This window comes from Rattus norvegicus, chromosome 1, assembly GCF_021556685.1.
Source record: "Rattus norvegicus strain SHRSP/BbbUtx chromosome 1, alternate assembly SHRSP_T2T, whole genome shotgun sequence".
In the NCBI taxonomy this organism is placed as follows: domain Eukaryota; kingdom Metazoa; phylum Chordata; class Mammalia; order Rodentia; family Muridae; genus Rattus; species Rattus norvegicus.
In genome coordinates, this window is record NC_141534.1 from 67,280,131 (window position 1) to 67,301,039 (window position 20,909).

The 20,909-nt window shown below is 42.6% G+C and overlaps 1 protein-coding gene and 1 pseudogene across 1 annotated transcript; one reads left to right on the plus strand and one right to left on the minus strand.

The window, feature by feature from the left end:
- Positions 1 to 507: 507 nt before the first annotated feature.
- Positions 508 to 20,781, minus strand: Prdm9 (PR/SET domain 9). The gene is given in 11 exon segments (NM_001108903.2): positions 508 to 1,988; positions 12,730 to 12,923; positions 14,040 to 14,107; positions 14,470 to 14,741; positions 14,948 to 15,049; positions 16,088 to 16,244; positions 18,020 to 18,069; positions 18,847 to 18,954; positions 19,273 to 19,396; positions 19,693 to 19,803; positions 20,677 to 20,781. Coding segments are annotated over 10 exon segments (2,475 nt in total). The 5' UTR covers positions 19,774 to 19,803; positions 20,677 to 20,781; the 3' UTR covers positions 508 to 669.
- On the plus strand, positions 4,245 to 7,369 carry Bard1-ps1 (BRCA1 associated RING domain 1, pseudogene 1; annotated as a pseudogene).
- Positions 20,782 to 20,909: the final 128 nt, after the last annotated feature.

Here is a 20,909-nt window from a genome sequence, read left to right on the forward strand (position 1 = left end):
AAGGACACTGGTCATCTGGAGCCACCCCCTCCCCTTCCTTCACTCTCTGAGGATGGGTCATCCCCCTGCTGCAGTGAGATGAGTTGCCCTGCCCACATTGCTGAGATGCTAGATTACACGTATGTTTTGTTGATGTAACACCATGCCAAAAGTAACTGTGCACCCTTTGTATTAGCCAATTATGTGTATCCACACGAAACCCCTGGTTTTCCCTATATAAGTTCCTGCCTAGAGAGGCTCGGGGCTTGACTCAATCTCCTGTGTGGGATATGTGTCAGCCCGAGATCTCGTAAATAAAACTGCCTCTTGCTGATTACATCAAGACCGGCTACTCGTGTTTCCTGGGGGTACCCCAACCCGTGACTGGAGCAAGAGTCTCCCCAAGTTTGGGGGTCTTTCAAAGCTAGCAAATCTGATTTTGAAGCCAGTCTGGTCTACAGAACAAGTTCCAGGACAGCCAGGCGGCACAGAGAAATCTGTCTTTAAAAAACGAAAAGGAAAAGAAAAGGGGATTTAATTTTCCTTTTTAATCATTTTATACTCTAGTTTTGAAAATCAGACTTCTCAGAAGTTTTAGTAGAACAGGTGGGAAGATGTTTAGTGGTCTTTCTGTAATTGTTGAGATGCGGTTTTATTGCTATTGGCTTTCTCATTCTTTTTGAAAAGATATTACTTCTCCACTGTGTGTGTCCTCTGGTGCTGGATGAGGCTTGACTTCCATGTAAAGCCCCGCCCACACTCCCTGCAAATGTAGGGCTTCTCCCCTGTGTGTGTCCTCTGGTGCTGGATGAGGCTTGACTTCCATGTAAAGCCCCGCCCACACTCCCTGCAAATGTAGGGCTTCTCCCCTGTGTGTGTCCTCTGGTGCTGGATGAGGCTTGACTTCCATGTAAAGCCCTGCCCACACTCCCTGCAAATGTAGGGCTTCTCCCCTGTGTGTGTCCTCTGGTGCTGGATGAGGCTTGACTTCCATGTAAAGCCCAGCCCACACTCCCTGCAAATGTAGGGTTTCTCCCCTGTGTGTGTCCTCTGGTGCTGGATGAGGTTTGACTTCCGTGTAAAGCCCAGCCCACACTCCCTGCAAATGTAGGGCTTCTCCCCTGTGTGTGTCCTCAGGTGCCGGATGAGGTTTGACTTCTGTGTAAAGCCCAGCCCACACTCCCTGCAAATGTAGGGTTTCTCCCCTGTGTGTGTCCTCTGGTGCTGGATGAGGTTTGACTTCCGTGTAAAGCCCAGCCCACACTCCCTGCAAATGTAGGGCTTCTCCTCTGTGTGTGTCCTCTGGTGCTTGATGAGGTCTGACTTCTGTGTAAAGCCCCGCCCACACTCCCTGCAAATGTAGGGCTTCTCCCCTGTGTGTGTCCTCTGGTGCTGGATGAGGCTTGACTTCTGTGTAAAGCCCCGCCCACACTCCCTGCAAATGTAGGGCTTCTCCTCTGTGTGTGTCCTCTGGTGCTTGATGAGGTCTGACTTCTGTGTAAAGCCCCGCCCACACTCCCTGCAAATGTAGGGCTTCTCCCCTGTGTGTGTCCTCTGGTGCTCACTGACATTTGACTTATCACTGAAACATTGCCCACATTGCCTTTCAATTCTTGAGGTTTCTGATGCAATAAATGATTTGGCTGTGTCCTCTATATTTGTTGTCTGGCCTGTTCTAAGCTCTTCTTCTACAGTTCTCTTACTTTCCTCAGATCTCATTTGTTCTTTGAGAGTACTGGAAAAGGCTGTTGAAATCCTCTGTCTTGTCCATTTATGCCTGGGTTTGGATTTTCTTTTGACTTCATTGCTGGCTTTGTCATTCTTGTTCTGTGAATCAAAATGTTCCTGAAGCTGATCTGGACAGGGATCTCCTGGCTTAGGATTTATCCTTGCAGATGCTCCTGGGAAGATTTCTGTGCGATGATTCCATTCTACATGTTGAGTGAGGAATTTCTGACTTGAGAAGGCCAAAGAGCACAAAAAACAAGGATGAATCTCTGTCCTTAGTTCTGTGGAAAGATGAAGTTTTTGGTGAGACTGAACATAATAAATTGCCTAGGCATCTGATTTTCTATGTGGTCAGGCCTACCCCGTTACTCAGTCTTCATGAGTCAACACACACTCAGATAGGTTTGATTGTTCATGTCTAATCACCGTTAGTTCAAGGACAAACTGGTCAATGAGGTAAGACTCTTGCCTCAAGACAAGCAATAGCCAACACAAGTTGTCTGTCTCCCATCAAGTGCAAACAGTGGGCACATTCCCTCATTTCTTTGGTATTTTTTTTTGTTATTGTTGTTATTTTTGTTTGTTTGGGGTTTTTTTGTTGTTGTCATTTTGGTTTGTTTTTTCAAGACAGTTTCTCTGTATATTCCGGGCTATCCTGGAACTCATTTTGTAGACAAGAGTGGCCTTGAAATCACAGAGATCCTCCTGCCTCTGCCTCCCGAAGAGAGCATCCCTTTACAGATGGTTGTGAGCCACCATGTGGTTGCTGGGAATTGAACTCAGGACCTCTGGAAGAGCAGTCAGTGCTCTTAACCGCAGAGCCATCTCTCCAGCCCTTATTCTATATTTATTTTGTTGTGGTTTGCCCTGAAGTTATCTGTATTTTGATGCTAATTCCACTGCCCCTAGGACAGCTGCCTAGTCACATACTCAGGAATCAGGTGACTTGATCAGAACCTTTTCCCCATTGAATTTGTAAAGTACAGGTGAGGGGCAGGTACAGGATAGAAGGAGGCCTGTCATTGGAGGAGAAGGAAGGATGGGTGGGAGAGAAGTTTGAAGGAAGGGAGGAGAGAGGAGGAGAGAGGAGAGGGAGAGAGGGGCTGAGAAGCCGTGGCAGGACAAGATGGCAGGTGATGTTAAGATTCTGCTCTGTGTATTTACAGGTTGTTATTAATGTTCTCAAGGGATGGATAGTACCGGGCTTTGTATGTTTAAGTGGGCAATTATATCTTACAAATTGGATCTAAGATTATTGTGTTGTGTGTTCTTTTATGTGAGGGTTTGAGTGTAGGAAAGTGTGCGGCTAGGCTGTCTTTCCGCCAAGATATCTAGGAGATATCTTGGGGCACCAAGGTGTAGACCCAGCGGGGTAAAAGACCAACCGATACTTTTTTTTATATTTTTACAACAACATTATTTAACTACATCTTTTACAGAAATCTATAAATGTTTACATTAGGGGCCTTCTACATAGCAGCCAGACTCTGGTCCTCCAAGTAGGACCAGGGCCACCTTATTCCTGGTGTAAACAATGCAACAGTGAGCATGCCCTACAAACTATAAGTTGTTCTTGGTTTTTATATCCTACCTTACCCAACAACTCTGCCTCACCCAGCTCCACTTACACAGATGCCTAATCACCTTTCGCTATACACTCTCTGCTCCTACATCATACTATTGAGACATTACAACACTTCCTTAGGTGGAATTTCCCTTCTGACTTTTCTTAAAAATAGGAAAGTTAAAGTAATTGGAGTCCATCCAGCTAGAAGATCAACAACTATGTGTACCTAGGTAGAGTTGTTGATAAAAGCAGCATATACGAGTTTGAAATTGTCTTCTTATTCTAAAAGACATATTCAGTTGGGGGTTCTCCTTTAGGTTAAAGAAGGCAAGATGTTCTGGGTCCTATTGACTAAACGTTGCTGGCTTCTGCTGCCACACCTTGGCTATGAAGTGTCTGTCTCAATGACCCACAAATTGTAAAATGAAAGTTAATTCCTTTCTCACACCAAGTATTCATGCTTATTTCATCTACTTTTAGCCCATTTCAAGTATAACAGAAAAATCCTGTTTCAAAACATATCTTTAGTCAGATGTCTTCTCTGTGACCACCTAGTCCATTCCATACAATCCTTTCCCCCTGGAAATTGAAGCAATCTCTAAGTTGATTGCACACTGCATTATATTTTTGAAAATTAGCCAAAGCATCATTTTAGAACACAGAACTGAACCTCCACAATTGCCTCCCTCTCCACTGTCCTGGGACCAGTCACAGGCTCTACATTAAAGAGCTCATGTGCACTTCTCTGGTGTCTGCCTTCTTCCACGAAATGACTTCGACCTGTCTTCAACAGTTACCTCCTCTATCTGAGACCTTTCAACTATCCGTTTGCCCCTACCAAATGTTACCTTCCTTCAGTGTCCTTTATGTTTACCCCTACTCTACGGGTCTCTAAACATTTTTCCTGGGTTAATTTATTTTTCCCTCTCCTGACACAGGGCTATAACATACCTGACAACTAACTGACACAATGCATGGTGATACATTTATATTATTTACAAGTATGAAGAAAATTAAGAAACCAAAAGGAAGGCCCAGGATAAACCAATTCAGCAAAAAAGTTAATGGGTACTTGAAAACTTGTTTCTTTTTTCTGGCCTCTAACCTTATAGCACTATATGTTGTTATAAATTTTGTTCATAATGTACTTGAAATAAATTTAGGCTAGAGAAATGGTTCGGATATTAAGAGTTCTTGCTGCTCTTACAGAAGATCTAGGTTTGATTTTGGTACCTACATGGTAGCTCACAACTATCTATAACTCCATTTCCGGGAGATCCATCACTTTTTCCTGGCTTCAGCAGGCACTGCGGGCACATATATGCATGCAAGCAAACACTCATACATATAAAATAAGTACAACAATCCTTTTTAAAATTAGAATATTTAAAAACATAAAAATGTTACAACACTTAAAAGTACACAAAATGATCTTTAATTTCAGAAGTTCTTGAAAATTTACTGTTTATATTTCATTTCATTTAGCTTAAGAATTGAAACACAGGGGGTTGGGGATTTAGCTCAGTGGTAGAGCGCTTGCCTAGGAAGCGCAAGGCCCTGGGTTCGGTCCCCAGCTCCGAAAAAAAAAAAAAAGAAAAAAAAAAAAAGAATTGAAACACAAGATGTCCTGAGGGCTCTGAAACTCCAAACAACAGTGTTCTGCAGTCTGAGTGCACCCATCCTCCAAGGGGATTCATAAAGCTCAGGAAGTCTGCTTCAGGAAAAAGCATTTTCCAGTTGCATGCAGTCATGAAGCTACCGAGAGGCCCTAGGTCCATATCCGTGCAGCACTTGTGCTCCTGTAGAAGCCAGTGCTCCCACTAAAAGAAGCCTGTGCATTTAGAAGGATGTGGGCAACCAAAAGAATGGGAAAAGATCTTTACCAATCCTACATCTGATAGAGAGTTAATATCTAGTATATACAAAGAACTCAAGAAGTTAGACTCCAGAGACTCAAATAATCCTATTAGAAATGGGGAACAGAGCTAAACAAAGAATTCTCAACTGAAGAATATTGAATGGACAAGAAGCACCTAAAGAAATGTTCAATATCCTTAGTCATCAGGGAAATGCAAATCAAAACAACTCTGAGATTTCCACCTCATACCAGTCAGAATGGCTAAGATCAAAAACTCAGGTGACAGCAGGTGCTGGTGAGGATGTGGACAAAGAGGAACACTCCTCCATTGTTGGTAGGATTGCAAGCTGATGCAACCACTTGGGAAATGAGTCTGGAGGTTCCTCAGAAAATTGGACATAGTGCTACCTGAGGACCCAGCTATACCACTCCTGGGCATATACCCAAAAGATGCTCCACATATAACAAGGGCACATACTTCACTATATTCATAGTGGCCTTATTTATAATAGCCAGAAGCTGAAAAGAACCCAGATGTCCCTCAACAGAGGAATGGATACAGAAAATGTGGTATATTTACACAATGGAGTACTACTCCACTATTAAAAACAATGACTACATGAAATTCTTAGGCAAATGTATGGAACTAGAAAATATCCTGAGTGAGGTAACAAAAAAATACACATGGTATGTATTCACTGATAAGTGGATATTAGCCCAAAGCTTGGAATACACAAGATACAATTCACAGACCATATGAAGCTCAAGAAGAAGGAAGACCAAACTGTGAATGCTTCAGTTCTTATAAGGGGGAACAAAATACTCCAGAGGAAATACAAGGGCAAAGAGTGGAGCAGGGACTGAAGGAAAGGCCATCCAGAGACTGCCCCATCTGGGGATCCACCCCATATGCAGCCACCAAACCCAGTCACTATTGCTGATGCCAAGAATTGCTTGCTGACAGAAGCCTGATATGGATGTCTCCTGAGAGGCTCTGCCAGAGACTTACTGATACAGATGAGGATGCTTGCAGCTAACCATCAGACTGAGCATGGGGACTCCAATGGCAGAGTTGGAGAAAGGACTGAAGGAGCTGAAGGGATTTGCAACCCCATAGGAAGAACAACAATATCAACTGACCAGGGCCCAGAGTACCCAGGGACTAAACCACCAACCAAAGAGTACACATGGAGGAACCTATGACTCCACCTGCATATGTAGCAGAGAATGGCATTATTTGGCATCAATAGGAGGAGAAGCCCTTGGTCCTGTGAAGGTTCATTTCTCCAGTGTAGGGAAATGCCAGGGTGTTGAGGAGGGAGAGCATCCTCATAGAAGCAGGAGGAGGGGGTATTGGAGAGGGAGGAACTGGGAAAGGGGATAACATTTGAAATGTAAATTCATAAAATATCCAATAAAAAAAGGGTGTGGGCATATCTTCTGTAATGATTGTACAAGTGACTATGTTGGAACAGGATGTCCAACATATTACATCCCAGCTTAGATCCAAGACTTCAAGATAAACAGGTAATTGGACAGTATGGTCCAGCTTTATAATAAGCTTCAAAACTTGCTACATGATAATAAAGTTTTAGATCCAAAAGATGACACCCCTGGGCAATTTTATTTGGTGATGAAGAAAGGAAGAATAATTCAATAGAAATGTGATTTAGCCCTCAAAGTAAGAAGATCTGATATGTTGTAAATAAATTGTATGAACACAGTACAGACCCAGCCATAAAAGACAAAAGGATGACAAACTCTGTCGTGCTTCAGTGTATATTAATTTGTTTCTACAAGTCCTCATGAACTTGCTTCTAACAGGGCTAAAGCAGCTTCTAAAAATATCTACAAAAAAGCAGTAGAAGGAATATTTATCTGAGATCAACCAGAAGTGATATATAAGGCCAGGGAAGAAAATAGTAGATTTTATACCAAAGAGGAATTAGAGAGCCTCCTTCTGCAGACAACCACCAGTAAATGGTGAAACAGACCATTTAGCCAGTGGCTCTGTTGTAGAATCTGAATTGTCTGAAAGCTTGACTGAAGTCTCCATTAACATTAGCTGAGCATATAGTGTCTCCAGACACTGTGAGCCAGAGTGAAGAGCATCCTGAGAGGAAAGTCTGTATAAAAGATTTCATTCAGTAGGACATAATGGAAACCCCAAACGTTACAGCAGGTCTCCCAATCCTACTTTTAAAAGATGTGGGAACCAACACTCCAACATTTGTTAGGCCAATATTAACTTGTAGAAAACATACTAGTGACTGTTCTTCACTTCCTGTTGTCAACTTCAAGTTTATGTAACACTCAAGAGAAATATTGGGGTTGGGGATTTAGCTCAGTGGGGTTGGGGATTTAGCTCAGTGGTAGAGCACTTGCCTAGCAAGCGCAAGGCCCTGGGTTCAGTCCCCAACTCCGAAAAAAAAAAAAAAAGGAAAAAAAATTCCATGCTTCCCTTTGGGCTGGAGAGATGGCTCAGCGGTTAAGAGCACCCGACTGCTCTTCCCGAGGTCCTGAGTTCAATTCCCAGCAACCACATGGTGGCTCACAACCTGTAAAGGGATCCGATGCCCTCTTCTGGTGTATCTGAAGACAGCTATAGTGTACTTATATATAATAAATGAATAAATCTTTTAAAAAAAAAGAGAGAAATATTAATGTATCAGTTGACTCCAATAGCCTTTCACCAGGCACACTTTCACCTCTCCTGAACAACTCAGCTCACACACAAATGATGTCAAACCCCTCCATAGTGAAGCTGTCACCCAACATTATGGAGAGAGGGGAAAACATCACAGAGGGGAGATTTTTGCTTCATATTGCTTCTATTAATGGCAGTGTACTCTCTATTGAATACTTTGCGCAAAATAGAAATGACTCAAATGTTCAAGACCATGCTGAATGGACACCATTGTGTGAAACCTGCAATCCTGGGCACCTGGATGAATGTGACCAGCATAATGCTTTGGTGAACACTATTAGAAAAACCCACAACCTCATCTTGCAAAACAAATGGGAACATGGATCTAGTAATGGTCGTATTGTCCAATGGTTTCTCCAGGAATGCTGTTAATATATTTGATGTGTGACCCATGGGTTATACAGACTGTCTTAGTGACTGTTCTGTTGTTGTGAAGAGACACCATTACCAAGGTAACTCTTGTAAAAGAAAGCATTTAATTAGAGGACTTGCTTACAGTTTTAGAGGTTAGTAAATTATCATCATGGCAAGAAGTATGGCAATAAGCATGGTACTGGAGAAGTAGTTGAGAGCTACACCCTGATTAGCAGGCAAAATAAGAGATACTGGGTCTCATATGGGCTTTTGAAACCTCAAGGCCCAAGCCCAGCAACACACTTTCTCTATCAAGGCCACACCTCCTAATCCTATCAAAGAGTTCCACTCCCTGACAACTAAGCATTCAAAGATGAGCTAAGGGATCATTCTTATTCAAAGCACCACACAGACAATGTGTGGTTATTATTGTTGCTACCAGAGAAGAATGGAACGTTTTCCACTAACAAGGGCTTAGTCATGAATGCTGGGCATTCTTCAGAGCAACAGAAACGTGCTCAGCAAACTTGAGATAGTTCTGAAGGTTTCAAAAGTGTGCTGAGTTTGACGGGACAGTGACTCATGTCAGTATCCCTGTTGATGAAGCTCAAAGTACTTGTATGCTTGGGATTCTCAAACGGGTGATGGCTCTTCAAGTTTGATCGGGTGAAAGCATAGCTGCAAAGCCAAAGTATACGAACAGGAAGGAAAGCACAAAGTTTCACGGAGGTCCTCTGAGGAGAAGGCTTAACAGAGAACAGCTGTTGCCAAAGCCTCTTGATGGATGTTACTTCTTTTGTGGGGAGAAACTTCAAACACTATCCAAAGGACCTTAAGCTCATTGCTGCAGCAGAGACAAGGGCCTTGTAGAAAGTCCAAGTCAGACTCACACCAAGGTCAACACAATTACGTGCTATTGGAGTATGCTGTGTGAAATCGTGTCTCTGTCCTTCCCCACCTACCTAAGGCATTCTCTGGCTTGGATTTCCTGGGAGGGAGAAAAAACTCTGGGAAGAAGGACAAAGACTTTTGCCAGGAGATATGAGAGGAGACAAACATGACTGTGGACCTGTAAGGTATAGCTGTAGCTAGCCAGGTGGCTGGATGAGGTTAACTTACATGAGCTAGGTGAGAGCCTGCCCAGCTAAGGCCTAAGGCTTTAAAATATTAATAGGTCTCTCTGTGGTTATTAGAGAAAAGCTGGTCAAGGACTGTTTGCTGATGTATTAATTTCCAGCATTAATATTTACAGAATATTATTAACCTTTTAATTTACCATGTCAAACCTAATTCTATGCACAATCCATCATCTATGAAGATCTGTTTCACTGTTATCCAGAAAAGGGTTCTGCAGGGCAAAGTCTGGATGGCTCCTTCGCCCTGGCTTATCAGCTGTGATATCAACTTTTGAATTGTTTCCTCTTAACAACTGAATATCCTGACAGATAAACATTTTAAGCTGAACAAGCATGGTTTGTGAGAACCCAGCCACTGGAGTATGTTTGATCTTTCACATTCTTATGGATACATAGAACCATTCACATTTCCCCCCTCTGGATTGCAAAATCAAGCAACTGATGCTAGATTAGGAATTCATCTGCGTTTAGGATTGGTCGCTGTTGTTCTCTAGAGGGAGGAAGGGGCTCAGTGGTACAGTCTTCAGTCTTCATGAACCATACCTGAGGCCCAGGGTTCCACATTGAGAACTACAAGGAAGTTTTCATTTTACAAGTCCTCTGTGGGTTTTGGTTGATCATGTGTCCTAGTTAAGGTTACCGTTGCTGTGATGAAACACTTCTCCACAACTTGGAGAGGAAACGGTTTATGTCAACGCATACTTCCAGGTAACAGTCCGTCACTGAGGGAAGTCAGAAACAGGAGCTGATGCAGAGGCCATCAGGAGTGTTGTTTATGGTGTGCTATCCCTGGCTTGCTCAAGCGGCTTCCCATCTCCAGTGTATTTGTACTTATTTGTGTGTGTTGCTGTAACTTAGTTTAGTATCACCATTCCTTAGAAGGTCTTATCAGTTTAGAAAATTTTCAAACATCAGTTCATTAGATTAGAATCAATATGTTTGTGGTAAATCTTTCTGAGCATTACTAAAATATGTAAGCATTGAATCCCCTCTCCATTTCCTTTTCCCTTTCTTCTTTCCCTCCCTTTCTCTTGTCTTCCCTTTAATTTGTGATTCTGGTTATGGGAGTCAGGGTCTTGTGCATGCTGGGCAGTTATCTACCACAGAACTATACCCCTGTCCCAGTTTTGATTATGTTTTTTCTTGGTGAGTGAGGGGGGGGGTTAGGGGAGCTTGTACATGCTGGGCAACTGAGCTGCACTCCTAACCCTGAATTTATTTTGAGTCAGTCTTGAATTCGCCCAGTTTTAATATCTTTATAAAGTTTTTATGTTGATGGGTAGGCAAAAGTTGGAGACTGCTTGACCCACCACATCCTACATAAGGACCGTCACACTAAATAGAGGTGTAATGGAGAAAGGTTTCCTCCTGATGCTGAGGTAGTCAAGGCAGAGTAGGGAGGGCACCACCCGAGTGTTAAACACACTGGCAACTTGCCCTGTCTGTCCTACGTGTTCTCACTGTGAATGGGCAGAGTCTCTGCTTTTAAATGGTTTTAAGGAAGAGGATTTTTCAGTGAATATTCCCAGAAGTGTTTGTAGCATTAAGATTTGTAGAAAGAGGTGCTCAGAGAACCACCAGTTTTGTTGTCAGGAACAAACCAGGACAGCTTGATAACCACTGGGTAGAATTGCCACAGGAGGAGGCTATGAAGTCTGAGATTCTGCTGATTATTTGAAAATATACCTTCCATAAGTCCTCCTTTGACATACTACTTTTCATGTCAAACATATATGAACAAAATAATATGTTCCTGACATGGGTTTTCCAGAGTAAAAGTCTATAGTTGTATTAGTCAGGGTTCTCTACACTCACAGAACTTATGGAATGAATTTCTCCCTCCCCCCCACCCCACCCCCTCTCTCTCTCTATATATATATATATATATACATATATACATATGTGTGTGTGTGTGTGTGTGTGTGTGTGTTTTTTACAGGCTGCAATTAAGCTAATCCAATAACGACTGGCTGTGAGTGGGAAGTTCAAGAGTCTAGTAGTTGTTCAGTCCCCACAAGCCTGGGTGTCTCAGTTGGTCTTCTGTATATGCTGGAATCCCAAAGAAGTTGGCTCCAATGCCAACAAGGGAATGGATGTTCTACCAAGGTGCGAGCCAGCAAGCAAAGAGCAAAAGCATCCTTCTCCTATGTCCTTACATAGACTTCCAGCAAAAAACACCATCTGTATTAAAGATGTCTTCCCTCTACAAGGCTTGGATTAAAGGCATGTCACATGTCTTTCTACCTCAACATCCAAATTAATGGCCTGTGTCTTCCAGCCTTAAGATCTGGATCAAAGGTTTGTGTCTTTCTAACTCAGACTTCTGCATTAGAAGTGAATTCACCCAGACTGGAGAGATGGCTCAGTGGTCTTCCAGAGGTCCTGAGTTCAAATCCCAGCAACCACCTGGTGGCTCACAACCATCCGTAATGTGATCTGATGCCCTCTTCTGGTGTGTCTGAAGACAGCTACAGTGTACTCATATATAATAAATAAATAAATAAATCTTTTTTTAAAAAAAGAAGTGAGGGGTTGGGGATTTGGCTCAGTGGTAGAGCGCTTGCCTAGCAAGCGCAAGGCCCTGGGTTCGATCCCCAGCTCCGAAAAAAAAAAAAAGAAAAGAAAAGAAAAAAGAAAAGAAAAAAAAAAGAAGTGAATTCACCCACTTCAAACCAAGCAGAAAATCTCACAAGTGTGCACTGGACTTCTAGATTATAGTTTGTTCCAGATACAGTCAAGTTGACAACTGAATAGCCACCACCACAGCTCTGGTCTGTGTTTGACCACACTTCATTCTGAATCTGGAGTGGGATGGGTGGGGCGATAGTATCTGTATTAAGCAATCTAGGGTTTTGAACTATATTTCTTATCTTTCATTTATCCCACTTATGAGCTGCTTTCTGTTGCATCCAGGGTCTCATTCCTGGCCAGTATTGTATCTGCTCCTTGTTGTGAAATCTTATCCCTAAAAATGCCTTTGAGGGTTCCTGTTCACGTTTCATTTTCTTGTTTTACCCCCCTCTCATTTTTCTTCCTTTTCCCTACTATATTATGATTTCTGGATGTTCTTTTTTTTTTTCTTCCTTTTTTTTTTTTTTGGAGCTGGGACCGAACCCAGGGCCTTGCGTTTGCTAGGCAAGCGCTCTACCGCTGAGCTAAATCCCCAACCCCGATTTCTGGATGTTCTAGATGCTGATTTTTATGCAGTTGGTTTATGGTGAGCTTTTAGCACTTGACACTATAAGTCCTATAGAACTGTTTGTCATTTTCATTTTCCCTAATGAATTTAAACATTTTCAATTTACCATAAATCATGTTTTAAAAAGTAGTTAGAAAATGAAAATTCTCAAGGAGAAATCCATCTTCTCTTTCTCTTTTAGGGAATCATAGTGGTACCCACCTCTTCCTGCTGTGAATCCTTTCTTCATCTTGCTTCCCCACTTGATGCCCAGCTCTTGACCATACTCATCCCCATACCAGACCAGAAGCTCGCGACCTGGCCTGATGACCCGGCAGGTCCGATAGAAGATTTTCCTGTGATATTGAAAGGCCACCAGGTTCTGCTCTTCGTCATCCCGGGCACAGTTCACATACCTGGAGTGGAATGGAAGGAAAAGGAAGAAAATAGCAGGTAGGCAGCTCCATGACTGCACTAGTCCCTTCTAGGTGTCCAGTGCCCCCATGCTATGATGTTTCCAATCTCCCTACCACATTCCAAAGAACCTTCTAGTCTCATCTATCCTTTGATGTTACAGGTATCCTAGCTCTAAGCCCTGTTCATCTGTCTCAAAGGCCTTTCTTTCCCCAAGAGCCCAGTTTCCAAAGCCCTACTTCAGTTTTCTATCTGTACTAGTGAGAAAGCAATGACTTCTTGCTTTCCTACACTCTAAGTCTTCCAGTGTATATGTTAGAGCTTGGCAGCAGTCATATATGCTGCTTCTAGGTCATTCTATTCCATCCTACACTCATCCCAACTTTGTTTGAAAGTTCTCCTCACTACCTGCCCAGGCTACCATAAAAGCATAAGAGATCCTTTAGCAAGACAACACAGAAAATAAGGCTGAAGATATAGTTCGGTTGGAAGAGCGCCTGCCTGCATACACAGAACCCTAGGCTCCATTCCCAGCACCACATAAAATAGGTATGGTGTATGCCTATAATCAAGAAATGAGATCAAGAGGATAAGAAATTTAAGTTCATCCTTATAGAAAAGAACTAGCGTGCACAGCATCCAAACCTACATCCTTCTAGAACCCAGTATGGCTCCTGATCTAAAGATCCTCTGTTATAGGTTGTTTCAGCACTGTGTACTTCTCATAAAATACGAGACCTATGGTCAAACTGTCTTTTAATAAAATATCTGGAATATGCCTCCTGTAAGGACTCAAGTTGTATGACCTGCTCAAGTAATGAAATCTATTTTCTGAACTAGGACTCAAAAAATAAATGTTTCCTAAATATTGAATAAATTGTAAGCCCAGTGTTTTCAGTGAATATAGGCTCCAGTATTCCAATTTTGCTGAGTAGATTTGTGCTTCGATAAAAGTTAATGATAATATTAATTTATTTTTCCTTACTTTCACAATATAAAAGAAGTACTGTGCAGAGAAAAAATGGGCAGAGCATATGGGAGAAGTCATGATGAGAAAGTAAGGAACAAGTCTTATGGGTGACAGTCTTTCTTGGAACTCAGAGACCTAATGGCCTTACCTCATCCAGTTGGCTTGGGACTCATCCTGCCCATCCACATACTCATAGCAGTTTCTTCCCTTGGTGATCTAAGTTTCAGAAAAAAATACATTAAGACTCTGGGAATGACAATAATGAAATCATGTCACTGCACACTCACCAGTGCTCCCTGAGTGTTGGACTCAGCCACTCACAGTGACCACACATGAGGCTTCTGAGTCATCATGTACACGTGTGCTTTCTTTGTCTCTGGACCACTACCGCTAGCCTGAAAGTGGCTAACCCTACTTACCTTCAGATCTTGAAGCGGGACTCCCACCCATGTTGTACAAAGACCATTCAGTACACACAATTAGTCATGTTGTCCCTGTCCATATCCTAGTTTGTCACACCAGAAGCACAAAAAGGAAGGGGGGAGACAGAGGATGAAGGGAAAGAAGGCATTTCTCACCAGCCAGGAGTATCCACTGTTGGCTGCCTCTTCATCCTCTGTAATCTGGCCCTTATAGGGACCAAAGTGCAGACCCACTGGTAGATCAGATGCTTCATTCCATACTCCAAGTCCAGCTTCAGGGATGCCTGATGGACCAATTCTCAGCCCAGGGGGCAGACTGAGGACTGAGTGGTTGGGATGCCCCCTGTCCACCACACTGTCTTTTACAAATACAGGAGGCCCATGGTTGGGACAACTGTCGATGAAGAAATTCTGGCACTTCTCACAATCTAAAATAAAAACAGCAAGGATTGGAGAAGGTGTGTGAACATCCCCAGATCTAAAGGTCTTCAGAAAGAACGCAGCACTCCTGTCACTTTCACAATCTGTACCCAAAGTCACTAGAGTAGACATGATCTGGATTCCACATGACCAGATGTATCACTAGACTAGGACATAACTGTCTCCTACATAAGATAGCCTGGTGGACACTTACAGAGGTAGTCATCATCCTGGGGCTCGCTGACCTCTTCATATGCAAGGTCCTTTCTCTCTCGCAGCCTGTACCTATTCACTTCAACATTCTTTCTCCTGAGTTCTGGATTGGAGAACAAAGGTGACTTGAAGTATGTGAATTTTGAGCATTTATCCCTGTTTCTTCATAAAATCTAAACTCTAGGCCTGGGGAACTAGTTCAACAGCTAAAGCACACGCTGTTCTTATAAAGGGCCTGGGTCTGGTTCCCAGCACTCACACCGTGGCCCACAACCATCTGTATCTCCAGTTCTAGGTAATCAAATACTCCCATCCCATCTCTGCAGGCATCAGGCTTGTACATAGTACACATATATGCGTGGAGGCAGACATCCACATGCGTGTGAAAATAAATCTTTATTATTTTTTTTTTGGTTCTTTTTTTCGGAGCTGGGGACCGAACCCAGGGCCTTGCGCTTCCTAGGTAAGCGCTCTACCACTGAGCTAAATCCCCAACCCCAAAATAAATCTTTAAAAATCTAAAATATATTTTAAAATGTTTAAAAAGAATGTGGAATTTACTGCCATATGCTCCCCCTTTAACTTTGTGTTTAAAGAAGCTAAAATCTCACATTTATCTGACAACAGATGTCTAATCGAATTTTAATTTCCGACTCTTCGGGTTTAATTTCTACTTACCCACATTTTCTATTTAAAAAGGTCCATTCACATGTTGATTCATTTGTAAAATATTTGTAAGGGCACACGGCAATTGGGCATTGAGCAAAGGCCTGGGCAAACAGCACTGAGAGTATTTGGCTCCTATTGCCGCAGAGATTTATTGGACCCGTTACTTTATGCTCCACTTGCTGTTTGAGAGCAACACAGAGCTACCATATCCTTATTTCCACATATTAACTTTCACAAGGTCACAGAGCTTGCCCAAGTCCCAGCACCTCCATGCAAATAACAACCCAAGTGCGTGCCTTTAAAGTCAGTGTTCCAACATACTACTTAGTAGCATGCCCACAACCAATGCCACAGCTTAGACAAGACCAAGTTTAGAACTCTTTAAAGTTACTACACTGACCATTCCAGACCATTCCCATTAACCTTCCTAGGTAATCTAGAGGATTTAAGTTCCCAAATTATTTATTCTTACTCAATTTTTTTCCAAAGTGCTGTCCGGAGGTATTCCCTTCTTCAGGGGAGCACACTGGTTTCTGGGCATGTTCTGAGCCACTTGTGTTCAGCAAATTTTCTATTCCAAATACTTCCTTCACACTAGATTTATCACTTAATGGCATTCTGGGTGTTTCCTTTAATTAGAGTCACATATAAAAACCACAATAGGCATTTCTGTAGTTCTTTAAAGCTTTTTATAAATTTTCACCTGTGACTTTAGTTAATGTGTGGAGTGTCTGAATAAGAAAGAGACGAGGAAGAACTTAAATGAATTCAGCGCACAAGGCCATATGCTAGGCTTTCTCCCTTCAGGCTTCTTTCAGGCTTGGGACAGGGATATTTGGGAAGAGTACCTGGAAGGGCAGCAAAGCTTGCCATGAAGAAGATAAAGCTTACAGAGAGAAAGAGACTATATTTACAAAGTAGGAAATAGTGATCAAATGAGAAATGTAGAAAACAAAGTTAAAGTTAAACACACATCTGTAAAAGGAAGTGAGAGCTTAGCAGTATCTCTGGGAAGAAAATGAAGAGATGGTGGTAGAAATGTACCGCTACAACTAACAAAGTGATGCTAAAATTGTAAATTGGCATGTTGGAAATAGTTGATTCTAGAATTAGGTTGCTTGTTTGAAACAGGGTCTCATTATGGAGGCTGACCTTAAACTCACAGGATTCCTCCTACCTTAGCCCTTCAAGTCCTTGAGTTACACAATACTTAGGATGACTCTGGAATTAGATTAACTAATTCTTGTACTAATTTTTCCAGAAAATTCACTAATTTTTCTTCATAAATATACATGCTAATTGTTTATTTTTAAAGATTTATTTTCTGGGCTGGAGAGATGGCTCAGCGGTTAAGAGCACTGACTGCTCTTCTAGAGGTCCTGAGTTCGATTCCCAGCAACCACATGGTGGCTCACAACCATCTGTAATGGGATCCGATGCCCTCTGTTGGTGTGTCTGAAGAGAGAGACAGTGTGTTCGCATACATAAAATAAATAAATCTTTTTTAGAAAAAGATTTATTTTCGTGTGTGTGTGTGTGTGTGTGTGTGTGTGTGTGTGTGTTGCACAGGTTCTGTCAGGGTCAGACAAGGACATTCAATCTCTTGGTGTTGGAGTTAAAGGCAGTTTAAAACTGTACAGCTAAAAACCAAACTCAGGACCTCTGGAAGAACAAGAAGTGCTATTAACCACTGAGCCCTCTCTCCAACCACCCACATATAATAATTCTTTTTGTGATTCTGACTAGAACATGTGCAATTGAATATATTATTAATGTGAGATTACTAGCTTCTTTTATAGTCTCTCCCACAGATGACATTTCCATGGAAATTATTTGCCTATCTGAAATCTTACATCCTTTTCTCTTCCCCATTCCAAAACTCACTATGATGCTGGATACCTGTGGCAGGCCTGGAACTCCTTAAGTAGACTAGGCTGGTCTCAAACTCACAGTATTTCTTGGGACTCTGATTCTATGTAATTACAGACAAGCACCACCATGCCTGATTAAGTCATTTTCTCATTTGTGAAGCCCTTGCTATCAAACTTGAATCTTCTTAGGGATGAGAGCTATTGTTTCTTATCAGAATGAGTCTTTATGAGGAAGAGGATCATATCTCCTTTATCCATGCCATCCAAAGTAAAAATCCTCTGTATATTCGTAAACTATCCTTAGAGTACATTAGTAAATTTCTCCCTTTGACATAGCAGAATAAAACCGAGGTAGGAACACTCAAGTGAGTGATGTTCTTATTAATTCAAATGACCGGGAGGAAGAGAGATAGTGTGTAGAAGAGACTGGGAAGGTAGCAATTCCCAGAGTACTCTAAGCTTTTTCCTTTTCTTACCTGTGCTTGGATCCATGAGGAAGGTTTTCTTGTCTGTAGGCTTTGGAAATCACTTACCTTCTGTTGTTTACTGTGCTTCACCCGGAAAGGCACCCAAGGAGAACTGACTGAAAAAAAAGGTATGGGAAATCAGGGTTTGGGTTGCTATATAGTTTTTACATTTGGGATTCTCACCAGGAATAGAGAATTCTGAATAACTGAGTGAAGACTTCAAGGATGACCCAAGGGTGATATGGAAATTATTTCTAAAATATTATCAACCCTATCATTCTGCTGGGGTCATTGGTGTTTTATTTAGGCTTATTCAATTAGACAGAACTTATCTTCTCTTTGTTAATGGCAAGGATGAGGAAAAACTGGAATGCTTGAATGATCACCTTTGGTGGAAATATAAAATGGTGCAGCTACCAGAAATACTAAGTCCCTCAAAAATGAAAATAGAATTACTTTACAATTCAGATTTCTTTATGTACATATAAAAAGTGAAAATAAGACCTTAGAGACAGACACATTTGCATGTATCATATTTACATTATTAATGATAAGCAAGCAGACTACAGACTAAGAAAAGCACTTATGCTAACTACTTTGGGTTTGATATTTCTTGTTCATGCCCAGATTTGTATATATTTTATAATTATTGTATTTATAAATAGTGTATAGTTTTAACATATTTTAAAATGTACAGGAATAGCTTCTTACTGTATTTTGCATTGCATCTTGTTTGTTTGCTGACCTTTGATTCTTAGGTGAAAAAAACCCCAATTTTCAGGAGTTAATTCTGAGACATTTTTGAAACCTAAATGTGGGTTGGTATCAGATGGGTACTTCTAAATCCTCCTGACTCCTCGCCTCCCTTCTAAACTCTCCTAGCCCCTTCTCACCTTGCTGCTTTGGTGTCCATTCCTCATCAGAATCCTCATTGTCATTTATCTGGGGCTTGATTGCCTGCCTTTGGTAACACATGAAAGCTGGTCTAGGGGCTCTGAGACCTGAAAAGAAGCAAGATGTTCCTCTTAAAAAATGAAGCAGGTCCTGGAGGATGGGACGAAAAGTATCACAAGGCCAGGTAGGCTCTTGGTGTGGAAATGAGATCTCTCTCTCTCTCTCTCTCTCTCTCTCTCTCTCTCTCTCACACACACACACACACACACACACACACACACACACACACACACACACACATTTCTTCTAAACTTGTCTCCATTGGGAACTGTACCACTCTAGATACCTGAGACAGCACTAACATAACAAGGGAATTGGAGACTTGTTTTTTATCTAGGTTGGTTCAACCCAAGACTTCTTGTTACCTATAGAAATCAGCATTTTATAGTTCCTTTTCACATTTCTATAGCGAATTTTCTCCCACTCTCCCATCTCTGCCCATTCTTCTTTGGAGAAGTATATGGAAATGTCTTTGAACTCATCTTTGACCTGGAGGAAAAAATAAAAACAAAAATGGGAACATGTTGGGCAGGATTTGGAACTGTGGACTGTGGTCTCAGTGATCAAGGTTTTCCTCCCATTCCCAGAAGCCCCTTTAAGCAAAAACTGGATGTTCATGCTGACAGAGCAGTTGCTAATGAGCCTTTCCTCTCTCACATATCCAGAACCACCATCTTGTCATAGGAAGATCAATATGGTAGTGTAGACCAAGAGTCTATGGTTCTCAAGGGTTTTGCCTCTGTCCACCCCATGATCTTACTGATTCTAGGATAACTTTGTTCTACCTTGGGTTTCCACTCGAGTTTCCCTGCATCTCCTTCAGTACTATTCTCTTCCGGCTTGTTGGTGTTCATGGTGCGGGACATTTCCCTGGAGAAGATCAGGGTCCTATGGTCCTATGGATGAAGAACTAACTAAGGGCGAGCAGGGATGCCCACCAGCACATGGGAAGGAGCTGGAGGCTGGGAATCCATGCAGCCATCACAGCGGCTTCTTCAGACTCCGATTCTGGACTGACCCCTAAACCTAGGCACCGACCCTACATCCGGGTCAGGGCCTGCAACAGCAAGTGAAGAAAGATTCTTCCCGCCAATTGGGGTCCACACCCCCCCCCCCCCCGCCACCACCTCCACTTCTCTTCATCTGGCCCAAGGAGTCAGTCAGGGCAGAGCACTTGGGTCTGAGAGATGTTTTCAGGTAGACGGATTCGGGAATCCTGAGTATACGGGATTGAAGTCCCTCTGGTGAAAATTTAGGGACCCTCTGGCTGAGATTTTAATTTAGGAAACCTCGGGCTGAGGATTGGGGTTCATCAGATTAAGGGAATTGGGTTTGTAGGCTAGGGGAGTCTTTCAGGCTGTGAAATAAGGTTTGGGGGCTTGCAAACTGACAAGATTTGACGATTATGTCAAGAAGATTTGGGGTTTGTCATGTTGAAGATAGTTAGGGTCCTGCTGGATGAGAGCATTTAGGACCTTGGAAGCCTATCTTAAGGAGTGACAGGTCCTCGAGTCTAAGGGCGTTTAGAGTCTCTGGGACTTAGGAGGGTCTCTACGCTAAGAGTCCAGGTTTCCTGTCTGGAAATTTAGTCTCTGAGGCGAGCTACCAGGTTCCTCAGGCAGAGGGTGGGTTGGTTCTGCACAGGTGCATTTGGGACCTAAGCCAAAGGGCACTTGGAGAAGCTGAGGTGACGGGGCGTGTGCGTGTGAGCGCGCACTTGTGTCACGCTGAGGGGGTCCGAATCTAATTTAGGGGATATGGGGTCTCACGGGCTGAGCCTAGAAAGTCTCGCTGGTCTTGAAGGTTTCGCCTGTACTCATGGTCCAGAATCCTGTGGCTCTGCAGCCACCGCCGCCGTTCGTCCTTCTGAGGAGTTCCGAGGCTGACAGGAGAATCCACCAATTGACAGACAGCTGGCCAAGGGGCGGGAACAGAAAGGCGGAGGGCGGAGCTCTGCCTGTCAGTCAGGGTACAATTCCTGCCCCTGGTTTCCTTCAGGCTG